The following is a 16625-nucleotide window of genomic DNA, read 5'->3' as shown; positions in this document are numbered from 1 at the left end:
GAGGTGTGTTCCCTCAAAACCTGATTATTGAGAAAGCTGACGAATGCTCGGTCAAGTGCCAGGATAATTAGATTTTACACTGATTTTATATTAACATAATCTAAATCTTCAGCTTAGACAGCCTAAAATAAGTAGGATAAATAAGGATAGATAGATCTCACTGAACAAGAGCAAAAGGCACAAAGTTTAAAACGAAATATGGTGACTGAATCATTTTAGCTTGCCGTAAATAGTTGTTTTCAATCTTTTTAACTAATCCTTAAATACTTTGATTAGCTTGTTGCTTGTGCTGCATTCTAACAAACAAACTGCTGTGTTTCTGGCCTGTCTTTTTTATAGATTATTATAAATTACATACATCATAGATATAATAGATATTGTAAAGATTATTATGATATGGTTAAAAGTTTAGGTTCTTGTTGTTTTATCTCGACTTTTGTGTTTGTCCTGGGTTCAGTGAAGGCATGCGCCAGTGAGTGAGCCAGGCAAGACAGATAAACTGGCAAGGGAAGACTGAGCAAGCAGTGCCGATCCAAAGAGGGTTCCTAGTAGTTCAAGAGTGGGTAAGAGGCAGGAGTTGGACCAGGGAGGGTAAAAGCAGAGAAAGAGAAACAAGAGAAACACAAATTAGCTAGAGGTTAATCAAACAAAGCTATTCAGAAGGCCATAACAAGACTGAGTAGCTGAATCTATGATTTGGCATCATGGTGGGGTTGAAGCCTGGTATTTAAAGCAGAGAAGATTAGAGATGATTGGCAGCTGGCTGTCCAACACCTGCACACCTGATCCCACGGCTGCAGTCAGAGCACCGCACCACACACACACACACACACACACACACACACACACACACACACACACACACACACACACACACACACACACACACAGAGGCAGGTTTTCATCACTTGTGGGGGCATTACAAAGACTTAAATTCATTTCCTGGAGACTTACCCTAACCCTAACCCTAAGGCCAGTCGGGTCCACCTGAGGAAGGCCTAAACAAGGCCGAAACGTTGCGGCAAGGACTGATTTGTGTCCAATTTTTTGAAACCCCAACACCTTCCGTTGGAGGACCATAATTTTTAGCGCCCAGGGTTGAGCATGCACTTTATGCCCCCTACTTTGGTGGGGGGCAGACTTCTTTTCTAAACCTAACCCATGACCACTATTTGCCTATTCCTAACCCTAAACCTAACCTAACCTAACCATACCTAACCCGTAACCCTATCCTCAGTCTTCACCCTAAAATGTAATGATTTAAATTGAGGGGACCTGTATTTTGTCTTTTGTCCCCACAATGTGAGTAATGGGGATCATGGGCACACACACACACAGACAGAGAGAGAGAGAGAGAGAGAACTCGTGTTTCGGATAAGACAGAGGGTGTGACAGCATGACTGCAGAAAGTAGCTGTCTTCTGTCCTCATGCAATGTAATGTTCACACACACACACTAATTTGTGCAAGCTATAATTATATGTAATTACTGACATTACACACCATTATTCCTTTTTCTTGAATGCGTATTATGTCTTCTTTTGAAACTGACGACTAGTATTTATGTTTGCTTTTTAATATTTTGTCCTATGGATTTTAGAGAGGTTTTGCTGCAACAGCTGGATGGATACATTCTTTACATTCTAACAATTTGAAGAATTTTGCCTCCAGTCCATACGTGAGGTCAATTTGCAATAAACAGAATCCACTCAGCTGCCTCAGTGCTCTTCTTAATGTCAAATTAACAGTCCAGTGCAATCATTGTGACCCAGAGACAGCAGGTAGCCTCTCTGCTTAGAAAAACACACTGATCCCCAAATAATTAAATCAACCACTTGCTTGCGCTGGATATAATACAAAGATCTTGCATTGTACATAGCAAGCATGGGACAAGATGACTTGCAATAAAAATCAAACACTGGACAGAAAGGTTACCGCAGCTTTGAAGAGGAACAACCTTGCCAGTGTTCACACAATGACATAATTAATCGTTATGTTTTATGAGTGTTCAGCTGACTGGAATTAATGTCAGATAAAATGTTCTGACCTGTAATTGCAGTCTTAAACAGATCAGCATTAGGATTTTAATACAATTACAAATATATTATCTTGTTACATGTTGTTACATGTGTTTTTTGTTAAAAGTGGTTTATATTCCCCACAAAAAGTTATGTTTATGTGTTCTTTATTCTTCAGTGGTTTATTTGTTGTGTGCTTGACAGTTTACACATATCAAGACATTGTTTATGAGGGGTCATATACTTTAATACGTGTTTTTGCTCTACCCGTGGTATTGCTGGTACTTTGCACAGACCATTTCCTTACTTCCCCACTATTTCTTTTAGATCATCCTTTAAATCAGAGAGAGCAGTTTTATGTCCGGCTACAACATGTTGGAGGCTGACTTTTAAGGGGCCAGCACCAAATGTGCTTTTAGTCACTTGACTGTGCGTCTTTCTAGTTCCTTTTGTGCGTGTGTCTTTGTATTAAGAATCTTAATATTGTTGATGATCAGGAAACCGACAGGAAGTCACCAAGGTGAAACAGAATAATTCGGTCTATCAGCTGACTGTTGAAGCTTCAGCTGCTTACTTGTCTTCTGAGTAATTTTGTGTGCTGATACATAGAAACAGTAAGACCAGCGATCCTGTTAAAGGACAAACTGCCTATAAGCCATACTATCAGCTTCTCCTGTATATGTAATGGCCAATGCTTTTCCATGCTCCCTCCTTTGTGCTGTCAAGCACAACATTACAGATATAACTATCCTCAATGACATGTTAATTGCAGCCTCTTCTTCTGCATCAAGGGCTTTTTAATTGTCCAGATCATCATGAGCATCAACAGTTCCTGATAGCTGTTGTACAGAAGAGAACAACAGGTCTGCACCCCTTGAACAAGTGATAATGGATTCAAGTTTGAGCTGAGACTCCTGATTTGTCAGTGAGGATTAATGAGGATTAATGCAGGATTTGTAGCAATAGGAAGAGTAATTTCCTTGTGTCTGTGTGAGGAAGAAAAGATGCATCACCTGTAATCCTTCTAATGATGACGTTACTGGTCTTGAGGGAAAATGAATGGTTACAACTTCAGAGTTTGGAATGTGCCTTGAATGAACATTACAAGTCAACTTTAGTTCCTGTGGGACCAAATTCAACGATTCGTTGCCAGTACTCTCTGCCTCAGGTGAAGATGATGAAAGGATTTTTCTTGTTAATCTGCCAAAAAACATTTTGAGTGCACAAGACGCATTTAAAAATACACCACTGAGCGTGCAGAAAGTATGGCAGTTCAGTCAACTCAATTTTGACCCAGTTGATGCACGTGATAGACGTCTAAGCACAAACGCATGCAGTTCATGAGTTCAATCTGCAAGTGTCATTTGAAAGAACCTCTGCCAATGGTTACTCTATATTTTGGCTGATAGAACGTGGAATAGTGCTTACTCTATGTGTTTTCCCGGCTGTGTTTGTCCACCTCTGTGAGGGGCAGTATCCTGGCACCTCATGGTAACAGTACAATACACTTGGCCTGGCTCTAGATGTACAGGTAAGCCACTGATTTTGTAGTATAATTTTTCTATTTGATATGTGAAGAATTAATATGTGAAGAATCGATATGTGAAGAATCAAGTGTAACACTGTAAGCTAATGGTAAACAATAGTAGTAGCTCTATGAAGTTTGATAAGAGTAGCTCTGTGCAAGCCTGATATGATAGTAGAAATTAATTGCTGTTTGCTTAAGTGAAGGAAGAGAACATGAAAGGTCAAGATGACAGTGCAAAGATAAGAAGGGAGGTTGCTGTGCAGTGATGATAATGAGCTGCAATGACACCATGCAGCCAACATTGTGAGGGCAGGACACCTGGACCATAAATCTTTGGTGCTTTCCATGGCCTTGCAGGTGTTTTAGCCGGTTCTGACCAGTTTCAGACCAGGATGATTGTGACCTAATATAACCCTGCGTGTCCTTACATAACCTTACTGTATTTAATCCATGTTTAACATTTGTTATAATCATGAAAGAACTAAATGGTCTTATAATCACAACTATGATTTACTGTGTGTTAACGAATAATGGTTTGGGATGATTTAATATACTTTGCTATATTTTTAAAGCATTTTCTATGTGATGTGTCCTTATGCTTACATGCAATCATGATAATGAAATGTAATTTGATGATTATTTTTAAAAAACAGAGCCCATGACAATCAAAAACTAATGGTGTATAATTAGAGGAATAGAGAGGAGAAAAGAGGAGATAGCAGCCAAAAAGTACCTAATGGTGTAAAAAAAATAGAAGAGCCTAGAAAAAAAGAAAAGATGCCCCAAGGTCGGGGAATACCTTCAGCAGAACTGTATAAAAGATAGAGCACTGACCATTGCAGGTCAGAGACTTCTTCAGATGTACACCCTGTGTGTTTCTGGATTTCTCTCCCTTTGCTGCCGCGGCAATAAAGTGTTTGCATCTCGGACCCTGACTCCTGCAGATCCTTTTGAGCACTTTTTCTCAGACAGCTGAATTTGACTATTTCTGGACTGTTGTGGATTGCACATCTGGCCTTCAAATTCCACAACAATTTCTCCTACTGGTTTAATACAGTCAGGTGTCTTTGTTTGTTTTTGCAGTTGAACTTTCATTTTTGCTTTATTTTTTTTTTACGTCCGAGCTGACATCTTTGCAAATGTAATTGTCATACCTCACCTGCCCACCAGGGGCTCATTTCTGAAGAATTTGCTATTGATCTTGATCACCAGCTACATGTCCATGCCATCATGCATGTAAGGAAACCCAGCCCACGCTGCTGGATGATGAATGTAAGAGGAGTTTAAAGGGGGTCAGTTGCATTGCAGACATTGGGGCCACTCAGTTTTTTTTCTTCTCTTATGATAAAAGGCACAACAGTAGATTAGAAAGTGATGGAGTGAACTGCTGTAAAGCCCTTCTGGGACTTTAAGGAGTTGCTTGTCAAAATTTGAGCAAGTGAACACAGAGCAGCTGGGTTTTTTTTGTTTTTAACAGAGAATCCTTCATGTAGGCAGAGCCAGAACCTCTTCAGAATTGCAGTAATGTACAACTGAATCTCATCTCTTCGCAGGTTATTGAGGATTTGCATTATTGTGCAACATACTACAGCCACTGCGAGATTTAGACGTTCCCTGTTTTTGTGAGATCTCACTGTGAGTGATAAGATAATGAGTAATAAGTAATTTAAAACCTTAATGAATCATTATTTTGATTTTTTTTTCTAGAAATGGCAAGGTATAGTTGACTCGGAACTGTTGATGCATATCTGGAGCACCGCAAAGCCAAGCAGGAAGTGAGTAGGGGAAACATGGCACAGCACTGCCCCCATGTGAAATCTCAGTAGAAAATTCACCTTTGTTGCTCCAATAAAACCCCAGTAAGCTCCAAGAAAGCTGTGCTGTGTTCTCCTTTTTCACTTTCATTAACACACATCAATAATGAGAGTGGGAAGGAATTTTAGGTCTCAGATTTATTTTATTCAGATGTATTTGATATCATTTGTTGCAACATCAATCACTCATGTTGCTAAGAAGGCTTTTACAAAATAAATCTGGTTTCAGCATAGTTTTATCTTGAATATGAGGAAAGGAAAAACTAAGCAGGAAATCATTTGGCAGAATAGTAAAAATAACAAACCAGTAACCAGTCAGTTTAAAGATGAACTAAAAAAACATTTTCAAGTTTGTAAAATAAATTTCACAAATTCTGATCACTCAGTTGATGGTCAGTGACTTGCTCCCCTTACTAATATCAGCACTCAGTTGTAGGAATGAATCAGCTGAAAGCATCCTGCCCAGTAACAAGATCTCATTTCAGAACACTTTATCTGTGGACTACACTACAAAGAGTGTCTGAGCTGACAAGATAGACTACAGATTTTTAAATGCTTTCCTTGCTTAGTTTTAACACTCCATCATTTATTTTTTTTTTTACCTTTTTTTCTTATGTCTTGGATGTCAGTGCAGAAAGAAAACAAACTTTGCCTTGCTAATTGATCTTGCCCTTGTGTGTTTAAGACCATGTTTACCTTCAGAAATTCAGCTCTCTTGTTGAACATGCTTGGCATATTGCATAGCACCATGACAGGGTACAGGTTCAGATCAAAATCAAGAGTTTCTGAAGGGGAAGAGGGATGGCTCTCCTTTTTAAATGGCTCTCCTGGAACTGATTGCCGATACTGTGGACTTGGAGACAGCTGAAGCTCCATAACCACCATAACCACTGCTTCCACTGAAGCTACTGCTTCCACCGTAGCTACTGCTTCCACCGTAGCTGAATCCCCCGCTGGAGCTGGACTGGAGTGATCCTAAAACAGAAAACAAAAAAACAGGTACGTGTTGTCATTTATCCATCTGTCAGTGTGAGCTGTTGGTTCCGGTATCATTTATAGTGATAATGTTTAAAATCTGAAACTTAATTCTACCTCCAGAGCTCTGCTGCACAATGATTGTTGCGTTGCTTCCTCCACTGGAAATTCTAATGGTGGAATAATGAAGAGTTAATGCTTAATTCAGACTTGAGGCTAATGCTGCGGCCATGAAAACCACATAAAATATTCAAATTTATCCCACCTGGTCTCCTCTCCCTCCAGCAGTTTCCTGTAGGTGGCGATTTCAATGTCCAGGGCAAGCTTGACGTTCATCAGCTCCTGGTATTCGCGCACCTGGCGGGCCATGTCCTGCTTGGCTCTCTGGAGGGCCTCCTCCAGTTCCCTGATGCGGAGCTTGGCATCCTTCACTGCCAGCTCACCGCGCTCCTCAGCCTCTGCGATCTGGGCCTCAAGGCTGACCCTCTGTTGAAAATGATATGCTTGTTATGTACTCAAAATTATGTACACAGATTGTTTAAAAATTCTCTGATACGATAAAGTGTGTCAGGAATAATGCATCGTTCACGAGAAGCTGTTGAAATATACCTGTGCCTTGACAGCCTCAATCTCATTCTGAAGACGTGCGATCATGCGGTTCAGCTCAGCAATCTCAGCCTTGGTTGAGCGCAGGTCCTCCCCGTACTGTCCTGCAGTGCTCTGCATCTCCTCAAACTAATATGAAAAATACAACAAGGTGCATCAAGAACATGATCCAGAAGGTTGGAAGAGGTGTTGCAAGTGTATATAAAACCTTTTTTTTTTGCTTCACACTCACCTTCTGTTTGTACCAGGCCTCTGCTTCAGCCCTGCTGCGGTTGGCGATGTCCTCGTACTGAGCACGCACTTCAGCCACAACAGAGTCCATGTCCAGGCTACGTCTGTTGTCCATTTCCACGATGACAGAGGTGTCCTTGATCTGGCTCTGCAGCTCACGAAGTTCCTACAGGACCAATTATTGTCATACAACAGTTAACTCTTTGTCTTTTTAGCTGATTTACAGATGATTATCAAATTTAACTCTAACTAAATTTAATTAAAGATTACAGATACATACAGCCTCATAGACGGCCCTGAGGAAGTTGATCTCATCCTGAAGAGCATCAGCCCTGGCTTCCAGCTCCACCTTGTGCATGTAGGCAGCATCGACATCCTGGAAAGAAAATAATGTACAAGCAGGAAATTATATAACTGACAACATTCTATTAAACCTCATGATTGAAAAAAAAAGAATCTTCATCTTCACCTTCTTCAGGAGAACAAACTCGTTCTCTGCAGCTGCACGTTTGTTGATTTCATCTTCGTACCTGAACGCAAGGCAATGCTTTAGTCCATTTGCTCCATTTTGAACATCAGGTGTATGCTATAATTAGTGACCATGTGATGCAAAAACTCACTTCTTCTTGAAGTCTTCAACCAAGCCCTGCATGTTCTTCAGCTCTCCCTCCAGCTTGATCTTCTCATTGCCCATGCCATCGAGCTGCCTGCGCAGGTTGGCGATGTAGGCCTCAAACATGGCGTCGATGTTGGAGCGGGTGGTGGTCTGCTCCTGCAGGAGGCTCCATTTGGTCTCCAGCATCTTGTTCTGCTGCTCCAGGAAACGGACCTGTGGAGAAACAAAGTCAGGGAGGATTGTCAGGTGTTGTTTTAAAGAGCATTTTCAATATACAATAGCATCTAAATGTCGCCAGGCTGATTGCTTTTAAGTCCAAGTATGAATCAAAAAATTCTTAGAATATTTAAAGGGAAGGATCAGTGCAAAAGGGATTTGAAGGGTGTGTCACTTTTGTGTCAGGCTTTTAAATGCCGCACCTTTACTACAGGACTGATTAGATAGCTGCATACTGTATCTGAATTGCCCCACCCATGTCACAACAACTGTAACTCATGGCGGTTTATATTTGCTTGCTGTTCCAGCAGTTTTAACACTGAAGGATGAAAAAGGGAACTTCTGAGCAATTCATTTCTTACAACAAATAATATGGTATGTTCCATTCAAATGTTTCACCAACATGTGTAAGTGTTTCTTATGTCTCTACTTTGGCTATGACTCATCCTGCAGGCTCTGTTGAGCTATGAAGGCCACACAGTCAGTCCAGCCATAAAAAAAAAACTAGGTGTGGCAGATAAGCCGCAGAAGACAAAGCAGTGAAGTAACACAGGATGAGTGCTTTGTTTGGGGAGTTTTTATATGGGTGGAAACTTATAATGCATGCAGATGTGTGACTGTGTTATAAAAAAACAAGTGAAAGTTGATGTAGTGCTCTGCACTTAGCATTCTTGTTGCCTATAACAACCAGGTGATAAGAGCAATGTGCCACAGTGACAAACTTTGGACTCCATGGGCATGGCACAGATAGAGCACATCCCTATCTTCTCTGCTAGTGTCCCATGCAAGGTATGGGCATGTCACTGGAATATAATCCCCACCTATGTTTACATAGTGGGCAGAGAGGCTGCCACTGACTCAGGCAGGGCTACAGGCCAGGTGTTAGGTTAGGTAGATTTTGGATGGAAGAATGTGTCATGATCAATGGCTGACCTTAGGTTTTTAGAAGCTTTCCTATTCCCAGAGGCTACAACTCATTGATGGATCGTACATCACAGAGATAAGGTTCATAGCTCTCTTGCTTTGTCTGTTTTGTCATTTTAAAGAACCCGTTATTGTCTAGTGAGCATCTAAAAGTAGATTGCTTTTACTGTACTAGAAGCTTAAGCTTTAACTCTCTAGGCATTTCTTTTAAATGACAGGTTGAAGAACAAAATAAGATGATTCACTTTTGACAGCTGTTAGCAGTAAATGTTGCTCAGGTAGAACATGCAGGTAGTCAATACTACGATTATGAGGCCTACAGTAAATTGCACATAAGAAGAACACCACATAGACTACATAGAGCTCAGGAACCAACCTTGTCGATGAAGGAAGCGAAGCGGTTGTTGAGGGTCTTGATCTGCTCCTTCTCCTGGGTGCGGACAGCCTGGATGGTGGGGTCAATTTCCAGGTTCAGGGGGGCCAGCAGGCTCTTGTTGACTTGGACAGCTGTGATCGGTGCAATGAACTGGCCGGCTGACTGGCCAGAAGACATGCCATAGGCAAGAGAACCACCACTGAGTGAAGATGCACCAAAACCAAAACCAGCACTGCTAGCACTGGAGCTATAGCCAGCGCCATAGCCAGCGCCATAGCCAGCGCCGTAGCCACCAATGCTGGTTCTTGTTACGGTGGTGCTGCTGCTTGGTCCAGCAAAGGACCTCCTGGTGCTGTAGTTTGAGACTGACTGTGCCTTCCTGATCATGTTTGCAGTTGTTGAGGTTGTAAAGCCTGAGCAGAGGAGAACTGAAGATGTGCAGGTATCAAAAGGAGAGCCAAGTCCCTCTGAGTGTCTGACTGTAGACAGTGCCTGCTTTTATGGCTGTGCTGAGCGAGGGGGAGGGTCCTCCTGAGCCACAACCTGTCCTTTCACTTCTGCTGTCCAGCCTCGCCTCCGCCTCAGCCTACACGCCTCCGGCTCAGAATGCAGGAGTGACTGATCCTGTAAAACAGGTAGGGAGAGATTGCCTGATGATAAGTGGTGACACACCCTGCACTCGGCCAGGTGGCGGGGGGGGCTATTTGCTGCACTCAAATAGTTTCACAGAAAGCTCGGACATAAATCATGCTCATACACAATATTTCAGTATTTAGACCATTTGTATGATCCATATGAAATATGCAAAACTTAGACCACTTAGACAACTTCTTAATGAACAGTTTTCAGTGTCTGTAATTCCTTTTGAAGGAGGTGTTCCTGAAGCGTGACAAAGTTTAGTCCTTCTTTGGTACATTCAAGTTTTCCTGTTCTTAGTTTAAGTCAGTAAGTTGCAGTTGCAGTTACACATGTTGAACTGTCAGTGTCAGTGCATAGATTTTAACACCATTCAAAGAAATCAGCCACAATTTCATATGTTTGAAATTCTCATTCACTCCACACTCTTTTCTCCTTACACTCGTGATTTATCCTACTATGGGGATGCGTAATTAACTTAACTTAATTCCTCCAACAGCAACAGATCAAATGTAAACAAAATAAGTTTACATCACACAGATGAGTTTCCTTATTCTCCTTTTTTATGTAACAACAGAAAATAATACTAAAATGAACTAATGCTGTACACTGTGATACAAGAGCAAATTAGAATGACTTAAAAACTATATTAAAAATACAAAATCACTTAAGACGTATACAATGCCAACACTGAAGTAACGTGTAATTTCTCAAGAGGCAAAAATAAACTCCATCTCCAAAGTCGACACGTCTCCTAAGTATAAGGTGTATAACTTAATTAAGCAGTGTTCAGTCTGCACAGACATTTATACACAGCAGTCCTTACTAGAGGCTAATGTGTGGGTACAGCTATGCAGACAAACACATGATCAATGGTGAGAAGTTAGGAAACACTTTGACTCAAATCATCCACGCTGATATCAGTGCAGATATCTGTATCGGCCTTGTCCACAACTGTCAAGTGTCAGTCAGGTTGTGTATTCATTAAACTTCCTAATAGCTTACAAAGTAATTAAAGTTGGTTACACCTCAGCCCAACTACAACATTAAAATGATGCTTACATGTCACATGGTATGCAACATAATAATCCAGGAATATAATAATTAGAGTAAGCTACTGTAAGAGGCCATTCTGTATAAAGAGTACTTTTGATACCTACATGTTGCTGCTAATGATGCTTATGTACTTTTTTCTTTTTGAATGACGGTGTCTTTTACTCATATAGCGATTATTTTGTTATGTTTGACATATTTAAGAGATGCTGAAGACCAGCGCTGCAGGGAGAAACCAAATCATCTGTGTATGTTCAGTGATTATTATTATTGTTATTAAGGTGACCAGAAACACCAGTCTGTTCTACAAGTATCTAGCTGCCTGAACAAGTCATGCGCATGCAAGTTGAATCATAATGGACACAGTAACCCACCCTGCTGAACCCCTTTAATGACATGAAAGAGTGAGACAGAGTATCACCCCATCTAACCTGTCTCATGGGCAGAACAATAGACACGAATCTTGAGATCCTGAGTAGATAATAATGCTTGCTTCAAGCCAACTATATTATGCTGTAGCAATACTACAGTTCAGTGCACTCAGAGGTTTTCTGCTACAGCCTTACATGGTCGGATGTGATCGGTAGATTGTGAATAAGTTTTGCTAACATTAGAAAACTTTAGTTAAATTGCTATTTAATACCAAGTGAGCTGTCTTTGTGGTTCTGCTTAGCTTGACATTTTATCAAAAAGCTGAACAGAAGTTTTGCTTTCACCATTATCCCATAATTGTCCTTTGTAGCTGCAGCAGTCATTGTTGAGCAAAAGCTCCAAACCAGGACCAGCACACTGCTCAACTGGCTAGCTCACTGATCAAGCCAATTTAAAGTCAAATATAATGTATTATATTAATATTAACAAAATGCATGTCCACACGTGAAAGGGTGCTTCAAACAGTCCTCTACTGGCTGCAGAAATGGGTCAAAACACGATAAAATATCACAAATCAGATTGAGTGGAGCTCCCTCATGCTGATGTCAATAAAACACCAACATCACAACATGCTGAGAAAGCAAAACTACCCGGAATGAACTTACACTCACTTGACACATATATGCATTTACTACATGCCCGATCAGCTGTAAATGAAAGATCTGTTTTTTCCCTCACAATTATTTTTCAGACATGCATGTATTAGACTATTCAGCACCTGCTTGTCATTGTAGAATAAAAAATATGCATTCACTTCTATACATTTAGACTGTTTTGCTCTGTCTTGCATATTGAACTAAATTCTAGCCATTTTAAAGAACATGCATAGTAGTATTCTAGTCAACATAAGAGAATCAAGCACACAAACAAAGGGCTAAACTACAAGCTTAAAGCATTATTAAAAGTGATTCAACCAGATGCCCTAGGCAGAGTTACGCTCATTAAAGTCTTGTGACAACATAGCAAAAAAAAAAAGTATTTAATGCTGCCAGACAGTTGCCAAACAAAATTACATGCTCCAGGCTTACAGCATGCTGTGCTTTGTTTTGTTTTACTGGAGCATCCTTATTCCGGTGAAAACAATCTTACACCTCAGCGCTGCGCTTTACAGATTACAGGTGGTTGTTGTCTCACTTGATATGTTTCACCACACCCAGTTGTTCCATATTCAAACACTACCGCACTTGTTTCTTCCCTTTGCACCTTTGGTGTAGGTGAGGCCTGCATTCTTTTTCATTCTTCCCCAACTTTTCACATGCACATGCCTTTAATTTCTACCATGGTGTGGAACTTTACTCTAAAGCTCAAATCTCTGCTGTCCTGCAGCTATTTGGAGATAATTTATGTACTAGTTGTGCTTCTTACTAACTTTGAACCCATGCACAGGACTCAGAATTGAGAACTGTGTGGCATTTTGCTTAATAATAACCACTCATCCACACACACACACACACACACACACACACACACACACACACACACACACACACACACCCAACACCTGTATTTCTCTGCTTTCTCATGCAGATTTTGGCATCAACACTCTTTGCACACATTTGAGTGTCACGTGATGCCAGTAAATCACAACTTCGTGGTAGCAATGGGTCCGAGCACTTTCACTATTGAGAAGTTTGATAAAAAATCTGGTACAGCATGAGAGCATTAAAGTTTCATTTGAGCACCAAAGATGGGAATCCAGAGAAAAATTAGTGGCTGACATAACCTGAAGAAAAGGTATTCATCGGTCAGAGTTGTTAAGAGCTTTGTCTGTGCTTGTCTTCAACGTCAATGGCTGTCATAAATAAACTCAAGCCTGGTCAAGTCTGGAAGCAACTCAACGTGCAAAGCCTCCTTCACTAAGTTAAAGATTGTGTTACCAGACTTGTGAGGTGAAGGTGTGTGTGTTTTTGCATGGGTTTATGAATCTTGAGTAATAATTTTAAATGTGGCCTTGTGTCAGGGTCAGTAAGGGCAGTGTGAGGGTCATTAGTTCATGCACTGTGGAACAATGCTGCAGCCATCTGTTAATGTGTTTGCATTATTTCTAATGGGAATGTGAATAGTCAAGACACTCGTCTCAGTCATTTGCCTCACACACACACACACACACACACACACACACACACACACACACACACACACACACACACACACACACAGAAATAAAGGAAAGCATTATCTTCTGTGAATCAAATAAAAAAAGCCAGTCAAGAACTTGAAAATAATTTATTATTGTGCTGATTAAGTTAGCTTGTTGAAAGTGAAGACAAGCTGCAGAGCAATCTTTTATGCATGGTGCAAAGATCAGTAGTCCAGCACAGCATAAACCTTTGTTTAAATCCACATTTGCTTGCCTCTATATTTCTGTTTTCACTTGATTCTTCAAGCTGATGTACTGATACTAGTGAGAAGTAAAGCACTAGCAGCCTTCAAGAACTCCAAGAATGCCTTTAAAAGGAAAGTCAGAGAAAGTGTCACCACCCCCAGCCCCACCTCACCCACCTCTTACATTCCCCAGTCTTTGCTCTCCTGCTGCTCACTCTGATTGGCTTTGTATGGCCTGAGTAACAAAATCATATCAGAACATAGTTTCAGTAACTATTCTCACAGAGTATTAATTAAAGGTGTCAGTAGAGCTGAAAGCCTGATAGCTTGATCAAGTGCAGGGTGAATGTGTGATGCCTGCACCAACACTTTGTACCAAACAAACAGAAGAATTGGTTTGTTTCATTAAAATGTTTCACCAGAGGCATCAAGCAGCGTCAGTGAAAGCCATGTTGAACCTGTGAATGGATCAGCAATGTCTGCTGTGTATATTTTAGGACTAGTATGCATTATGTAATTTAAAGCAACACTTAGCATTCCTTTGATCTTAGTGTCAAAGTATAGAAACAAATCAAAGGAGCCTTGAGGAGTTCATTTTAAAAGTCATGTCAGGTCAACAGTCGCAGCACTTTTTAGCACCTCCATGTTATATTCATGTGACATTAGCTGTTACAAACAAAAAGTGTTGCAGCAGTCAAGTTTCATGCCATTTACAGCAAAACACATTTTTAAGATGTAAAGGTGAATTGACTGACATACGTAAATCTGCCATCCAAGTCTTTCCACACCTACAGTACTGATAGTACACACTGTCACTGTTGTCATCCACCTCTACTGACTGCAAATCATGCACATCACTATAAATCCACTTAATTGTAGGATGCTGGAAATACACGACTGTCCAGTAAGGAATGTGTGCTGCAAAATATGTCTCTAAACTTCCTGGATAGTTTTTAGGAATGCAGTGCACTTGAGGGATTTTGTATCAGCACAAATTATTCTTTGTATTTTCTTAAAAAATGAAACGTTGGCTTCTCTCCAGTCTTTGGAAGCAGTCATTGTAGTAAAAGTGGAGAATGAAGAGAATGAAGGCGTTGTTTTATGGTTGTCTATTCACACCCAAAGGCCGCTGGTAGAGATTTCACTTACAAAACAGGCATATCCACTTGTCAAGTGTTAAAAGGGTTCCTGTCTCTGGCAATGGGCACTGTGGTCATAACTTTCCTTTGCTATTTTAACAGCTTTGCCTTTGGACACTGAAACATGTTGAGCAGCTCCAGCCTGCCGTGTGTTTTTTTAAATGCAATTACTCAGTGAACACACTTAACATAACTTCCTCTTTAGATGTTAATGCAGCAATTGATAACTCAGGACTGGCCACTGATCATTATCCACGGCTATTTCTATTATGTACAGTACTACATATCTGCCCGCCATTGTACATTTCCTGAGAACACGGGTTTTGCAAATGCTCTTAGATTGTTGATCCAGTCACTGTCATATCTGATGTGCATTGCCTCCGGGTGGAGCACATTCTTGCCAGAATGAGCCACAGGTTGTGAAAGTCTGACTGTCATGAACCTTGGCAAACAACATGAGACTCTCACTTACTCATTAAAACCAGAGAGAAACGTGGGAAGCCTGTAAATAATATGACTGATCTTAGTATAACTTGATGTCATGCCAAAAAGGTCACACCAGAGTCTTTTACACTATGTTTACTGACAGAGAAATTAAGGCCTTCACCAACCAGTTGAATTTCGATGTGCTCTTTAGCCCAACTCCCTTCATGCTTTCATGGTCACTGAACTTTACAGTGACATATTTTACATTTCAGCATGTAGCTCTTCAACCATCAGGTGTAAAAACATCCTTTTGAAAATTCCCACAGAAACATAAAATTAACTCAAGTGCATAACCATGTGTATTAGTATAGTTAGCATTGAGGTGAATGAAAAACTACTTCCTACTTCCTGTAATTATAAGAAAAGTTTAATTAAAAGCACATGATCCCTTGATTACTAACGGAATGTAAAGACTTCAGTGGAGCAAGAGTGCAGAGTGACTGGTTAGACTGGTATCTGTGGGGCTTTGCCAGTGAGGAGAGACATTTATTGTGTGACTGTGGTTCAATAGTTCACATATGTACTAAATTATCTATGGCATTCTTCCACTGAAAGCATAATTTGAGGATAGAGAGTATCATGTCTCAGTTGCATGAACACTTTAACTCATGGTGACAGTGGGACTCGGATCTGGACAACCCGTTCTCACTCCACACTTATCACATACTGATGCTCGGTCATGAACCCTCGGCGTCACTTCTTAAGGCACTGGGTACCCCTAAAGTGTCATTTTTCAATGTGCTGGGGATTCAGATAACCAGTCAGTCAGTTCTCACTCCCAACATGTAAAATGGCCGAGTATTAACAGCAAGAAAAGGGGTGGCTGAATGAGTCAAGCACAGGACTTTTACCCAAGAGACAGGGATTTGTGTCCCATGAGAAACCACAAGTTAAGTCACATTTCCTTTGTAAGAGAAGTAAAGTAATATATGCAAATAACATACATAACTAATGCACTTATTTTAAGCGAAACCGTTTCTTGTCTTTTCTGAAACTTAACCAACTAGTTTTGGTGCCTAAAGCTAACCAAAGTGTGACCATTTCTCAACATTGCCATGTTTTTTAGTGTTCTCAGCAAGCTTTATTTTGAAAGTCTGACTTTGCACTGCAACAAAGTTCAGAGGCTCAGAAGGCCTGTCAGATCTGAATGCATAATCAAACTATTCATTGACCATATGAAGAATAATGAACAAACACAATAGAGAAAAATCTGAAGCCTTTGGACACACAACCACACCTCACCGTGCTTGT

General features: G+C 40.6%; 1 protein-coding gene across 1 annotated transcript; it reads right to left on the bottom strand.

Moving 5' to 3' along the window:
- Positions 1-5482: 5482 nt before the first annotated feature.
- LOC139329179 (keratin, type II cytoskeletal 8-like) lies at positions 5483-9770 on the bottom strand. Its single transcript, XM_070959363.1, has 9 exons — positions 9304-9770; positions 7792-8000; positions 7641-7701; positions 7452-7547; positions 7173-7337; positions 6944-7069; positions 6600-6820; positions 6452-6504; positions 5483-6334 (listed from the first exon to the last, which is right to left on the bottom strand). The coding sequence occupies exons 1-9, from the start codon at positions 9688-9690 to the stop codon at positions 6174-6176; spliced, it is 1479 nt and encodes a 492-aa protein (XP_070815464.1). The 5' UTR covers positions 9691-9770; the 3' UTR covers positions 5483-6173.
- Positions 9771-16625: the final 6855 nt, after the last annotated feature.

This window comes from Chaetodon trifascialis, chromosome 3 (assembly GCF_039877785.1).
Source record: "Chaetodon trifascialis isolate fChaTrf1 chromosome 3, fChaTrf1.hap1, whole genome shotgun sequence".
In the NCBI taxonomy this organism is placed as follows: Eukaryota; Metazoa; Chordata; class Actinopteri; order Chaetodontiformes; family Chaetodontidae; genus Chaetodon; species Chaetodon trifascialis.
This window is presented reverse-complemented; position numbering and strand designations above follow the sequence as displayed.